Raw genomic sequence first — 6,153 nt, 5'->3', positions numbered from 1 at the left:
GCACTTTTTGAGTTAAGGCCTTCTGTTTGTCAACCCTCGACATGTCCTTATTTGCTGGTGGGATTTTTATGGGAGGGCACTTTTAGGTTGTGTCTAAAATTCCAGTTATGGCAAGAGAGCCCATTAGGCGAACGTTTACAGTATATTTTCAAGTCATGAATATTCATTTTACTGACCCGGTTTGAGTTTTATAGCACAGACAATGACATAATGATATTGTTGATTGTCTATAGAGTAGACCATTGATAATAACAAATTATATAATACACATTTCTTACTTGGATGAATGTGGAAAATCATTACAATGGAAAATGAGGATCATATTGGAACTAATTTTACACCGAGAATGGACTTCCTTTCATTTCAGTCCCATTTATCTTAACATGTATTGAGCCTAATAAAATGCTATAGTCAAATGTATATGTGCCATCATTGTTGTCCTGTACATCACATGAGCATCCATCTTGTGTAGCCTCTACTTTTGCTCCACCAGTGCTCATCTTATGTCCAAAGAATTTCTTATCTACAGTTTGCACAATGGCTTTACACCCCCATTTCCCTGTCCTTTGCAGTTTCAATTGAATGGTACATTTTCTTGGGTCAACCTGTGGTTTCCTTGCAGGTACTGCTGATGTAGGTCCGTCTCTCGCTGGAGTTGATTGTTTCTGATTTCTATCCTTGCCCTTAATCCGTTTTTTCTGCTGAGGGCGCTGCATCCACCCTAAATCATACAAATCCTGCAGTGATTCTTGAATCTGTGCCATAGATAAATGATGTTTTTCAGTGAAATTAAAGTCACTCTTATCTGATGAAGTCTCAGGTAGCTCTGATATTTCTAGTTCATTCAGTCTCTCCATGATTTGGTTTTGTGAAGTCAGAATTTGGGTAGGGTGGCTCATATCAGATGACTTGTCAGCAAACTCACAGGCACTGATCATTTGGGTAGCTAGAAAATCTATAGATTCAATGCTTGCAGTCACATTGGTCATTTCAGCTTCATACAATTTCTTCAAGTGGGTGTGAGCTTTGCTGTAGCATGTATTAATTTGGTTTTTCAATTTCTGAGCCGATTCCTGCATTTCTTTCTCTTTCTTTTTGAAGTTGGTGGTCAGCGTTTCTTGCAGGCTTTCCACTGCTACTCGTTTACATGCTAATTCCTGGCTTCTCTGTCTTACTCTTGCTGTGGATAGGTGCATATCATCAATAACCTTTGCAATGGCTACTGATAACTCAACAAGGTCATGACCCCGATGGTCAAGAAGACCACATGTTGCGCAAACTGGAACTTTACAGTTCGATTCTGTGCAGTACATAGTCATATCTTGCTTCTGGTGTTTTAAACAATGCTGCTGCTGTTGCATCAATGGATTGTATTTCTTTTCTTGAAGCTCTGCTAAAGTCAGCAGCTTATGCTGCTTATGTGGACCAAATTGCCTGTGAGCATCGATACATTTCTGGCACAAAAAGAGGCCACAGTCATGACAAAAACTAGCTGCTGGGTCATCAATACAACTACCACAAGAAATGGACGAGTTGAAAATACCTTGGTACTCCTTTAAATTTTCCACAATGAAATTGTTTGGCAGACCGTCCACAGTTCCTCTTGGTAGTGAGATCAATTTACGACATTTTGGACAATCTAACGTAGGTCTCTTTCCAGCTATGCTTTGTAAACATGACTTACAATATGTATGTAGACATGGTAGATATTTTGCCATGCGTTTATCATTATCATAAGGCTCAGTACAAATAGAACAGGTTAGAAACTCGTCTTTGAAATCTTCCTTTCTCTGGGTATATGAGAGAGAAGCAGCCATACTGGATACAGAATTAATCAAACATAAATTATAGTTGATTATCCTTGGTATGTATCACAACTTGTATATCGATTTCATAAAAATGGCGATACTTTGCGATCAGTGTTGCCATATATTTTGCTGCAAAGGAACACACTTGACGTGACAAGCAAAAATTGCATTAAAGAATAGCAGAAGTTGTAAAAAATGCCAATTTTACCTAAACTATTGACTTCTAGGAAGCAATAACTTCCTGCTAGGCATGGCAGAGATCACAAAAGTAGCCTAATTGTGCAGATAGAGTTGGTATCATTGGCAATTATCACTCTACATAACTTTGTCTACTTCCTTGTACCTACTGCCAAGCCCATTCAGCAGTGTTGCCTAAAATGTTGACCCCCAAAGTGCCAAGGAAATCACACAAAAGCCACCTGATTTTCCTACTGCCATTAAACTGCAAAAACTCTGCTGGTGTTGAAGCTTCTGGTGTTAATTTACGGTGTTAGATTGTTAGATTAACACCACATGGTGTCAATACAAAATCTTAAATGTGCACTGCATGGACTTTATTTGTAGATCTAAGTGATCTATTATTTGAGTGGAAACCAACAAAAGCAACAGAAATAATTCACGCTCATTGATTAAGATGTTAACAATGATTAAAGATGATAATTTCAACACCCTTACCAGTGTGACCTCTACACCAAAGAGTGTGGCCCTCTCAGAACACTGCTTTAGTGTTAAATATGTTCTATCAACACCCAGTGGTATTAAATTTACACCAGAGGTGTTGAATATGTGTACATCCATATCAAAATAATGCACTTGTCGGCTGCTACATGCGTCTCATTTCACATAATAGCTAGGAACAAATTCCAGACTCATCTCAAGTGGCGGTCACTTCCAATCATCCTTAAGTCTGTCTCTATATTCCTAAACCATGTGACTTTGAGAAGAATTGAAGTGACCTCCACTTGAGATGAGTCTATTATTTACTCAAAGCTATTATGTCAAATGAGACACATGTAGCATACAACAAGTGCATCGTTTTGATATGGATGTACACATATAGGAAATTCAGGCAAAAGGATCAAATCAACACCCAGCGTTGTTGAATAGGAAATTAACACCGGAAAAAGGATCAAATTAACACCAGTCATACAGTGTCAAAATAACACTTCGTAGTGTCAAAATAACACTTAGGAGTGTTTCATTAACACCGAAAAGTGTGACCTCTCAGAACACCACCCCGGTGTTAAAATCAACACCCTTAGTGTTACTTTTAGCACCGACATTTTTGCAGTGTGCTCTTTTAGGGGGAAAAACCATTGGTGAAACATTATTTTGCAGCAACAGGGGATGAATCTAGTCACCAAATTTGTAGGGGAGAAATCATTGGTTTTAATCACCCAATTGGGTCACCAAGTACTAAAAGTTGCAGGTTTGGCAACCTTTGAGATATGTCTTTTAAATCATTCACCTAGATGTCACACCTCATAGAATTCCTGAAAACTTCAAGCCCCTAATACAACAAAGAAAGAAGAATTATTTGTGTGTTATTAATTTTCGCATGTAAGACTTCTGATTTCAGCACACATAGAGACAAGACCAGTATGGCCTGAATTTAATGCTCTGTGTGCGAGCCATGCGCTTCAAATATTGTCACAAAATATCAAGAGCTATCTTAAGAACTAACAAACCAATACTAGGCTTGTTTGTACTCATTTAATGCATTTTTCATGCTGATTCCAAATATGGTCATAAAAATTTAAATTTCTGAAATATTTTAATTTTTAATTTTTTTAAACATGTCGTCCAGGGGCGGATCTTGATATGGTTATGGTGGTGCAGCGCACCACCCTAAAATTCCAAAAAATAGTGTGATCAAATATATGTAATTATCATGTTACTTAAAAAACAATAATACCCTACAAATTCCACTAAAAATGGCTATTCTAGCTTATTCTGTGAGTCTTAACCTTGTATCATACATGTAGGGATTTTTAAGTTTTTGTCCAGTGCATAATTAGAAGTAAACTGGCAACCTCAAAATGGTTCAGATTCCAGTTTCGCTCCAGCAGTTGCTATCTCTCCCACATAAACCCACTATGCAATGACTATAAAAGCTTTTCCATTAGCTTCTATGCGACCCCTACACTACACCGTGGTGCAGAAAATAGGTTCGCTCCTCTTTTTCATAATCTTCAACACAGTTCAACATCTTATGTGGCCCACAGAGTCAACAAGAATTTCCTTACTCAAAAGTTGAGGTTTATGTGGAGTCTAGTCTAGACATCAGCTTGTTTATTCACAGATATCGGAATATCTGTGGTTTATTGTAAGAAAGTTATTGTGGTTTCAAGGTTTTTGGATTAAGTTTAATCATGGTTTAATGGAAGTGTCATGGTGTGTGATCATTCAGGGTGAGTCAGTGCCACAATTATGTCAAAATATTGTTCAAACTAAACCTGTTATATTAATGTAACCTCATGCAGACCTACTAAGCAAGAACTTATTGCACCCTATATATTTTTGGTGTGCTAATGCATGCATCATACACCAAAAATGCTATTGAAACTAGTACTATACCAGCTAGCATGACTAGTGTGTAGCTCAAGATATACTAGTATTCTGCAAGCCAATTTACAAATTTATTCAATTTCAAGATGACTACTGTCGACTATTTGTTTCAAAATCACATTTCTACACATGATGACAATATAATAAGGTAAGTTTTATTTGAAGAATCAAGGCTCTTGTTTTTAACCTATTATATATATGTTCAGTGTTTGTCATATTCCAGATGAGGTTTTTTTTTTTAATTTGCCCTAAAAGTATGCACCAAATTGCACCATTTTAACTTCATTTTTCAAAATTTCTCAATTTCGTCTGCAGTTGACATCCGCGTGAAGAGAGTTAACATTCACAACTGGAAATGCATTATTTGCATGGTGCAAATAAAGAAATAATGGGCTTGTGCAGATGTGCTGGGAAATCCCCAAAATTGCACCACACTATCAACAGTATATTCACCTATGCCCTGAATTCTTGTAATTTTTAATATGTTCTTTGATATGTATCTATCTAATTTTGTTTAATTTATATATATTTATTTACCTTGTTAATATTTTAATGTTTTTGGATGTAACATCCAATCCAACCCAACCCACCCCCCCAGTAGGCAATGAGGATAAAGTGCCTTGCCCAAGGACATAACACGTTGGCATGGGAGAGGCTCGAACTCGCAACCTATGGATTATGAGTCAGGTGCCTTATCCACTCGGCCACACATGCTCCATTTAAAAGTGATTATCTGAATAAAAATTAAATAAAAACTAAAAACTAAACTAAACTATAGTATAAACCTCATTACAAATACTGGTCAGTTCATCAAATCAAGTTGCAACATTCCTATGGAAGCATTTTATATGGATAGATTTCCATAGTGGCTGCACAAGCAAGCAAATAACTCTTGAAGATATATGTGACCAAATCAACAGCCTTACCTCCCCCCACTTTATCCTATAACAAATGGAGCTTTTAGCATCAGAAGAAAGCATGATTTTAGCAAAATTAACACAGATAATTGCAAAATCTAATCTAGGTCTGTTGTGTCAGTTAAACAAGTGATTTTTTGTCATCGCCTAATGGATGCAAGGCAATTAGTTACGATAGCCTAATTTTATACAACCATGATAGCTCAATTGATAAGGCGCTTGACTCTGCCAGGTGTTGAAGGTACGACTTTGAGCCCCATAGACAGTCAATTAGTTTACTCTCATTTTAGTGGAAACAAAATTGAGCTAACTTGGGATTCTCCAGGACATTTTTACTGAAACTGCTTATTGTGCTGTTGTGATATGATCTGATCCACTCAGACCAAAGTGGGACATTTTGAAAATGAAGTTATTACCAAAACTAACTTGCTAATGCTTTCTAATGTTGAAATCCCTTAAGGGCTGGGGTATGAGCGTTTGGACAGTATTTATTGTGGGACATTAGAGCACATCAGACATATCGAATTGCATTCTGAATACGAAGAATGTCATTCTGATATCAAATAATTTTGATTTTTGAAATTCGCAATTTAATACACATTTTATGGCAAATCATTAAAATTGATATTTTTGATATTTAACAGTACTTGAAGTAAACTTTATAAATTTGATGATTTATACTTAAAGTGTATGTAGGTGGGATAAAAAGCCGACGATCAATTGAAAATTCTGACCTTTCGTATTGAAGATATGGATTTTTTTTCCAAAACGCCAAAAAAAATTAGGTCTTTTTGGGAAAAATATCCATATCTTCAATATGAAAGGTCAAAATTTTCAATTGACCATCGGCCTTTCCTCCC

The 6,153-nt window shown here is 36.5% G+C and overlaps 1 protein-coding gene across 1 annotated transcript; it reads right to left on the bottom strand.

Moving 5' to 3' along the window:
- Nucleotides 1-318: 318 nt before the first annotated feature.
- LOC140139390 (E3 ubiquitin-protein ligase TRIM56-like) lies at nucleotides 319-1,858 on the bottom strand. The gene has a single exon (XM_072161155.1). It carries the CDS (start codon nucleotides 1,815-1,817, stop codon nucleotides 336-338), a length of 1,482 nt encoding a protein of 493 aa, XP_072017256.1. The 5' UTR covers nucleotides 1,818-1,858; the 3' UTR covers nucleotides 319-335.
- Between the last annotated feature and the right edge of the window lie 4,295 nt (nucleotides 1,859-6,153).

The sequence above is a fragment of the Amphiura filiformis genome, chromosome 18, assembly GCF_039555335.1.
Source record: "Amphiura filiformis chromosome 18, Afil_fr2py, whole genome shotgun sequence".
Taxonomy (NCBI): Eukaryota; Metazoa; Echinodermata; class Ophiuroidea; order Amphilepidida; family Amphiuridae; genus Amphiura; species Amphiura filiformis.
The sequence above is the reverse complement of the archived record's forward strand: the minus strand, read 5'-3'. Positions and strand labels throughout refer to the sequence as shown.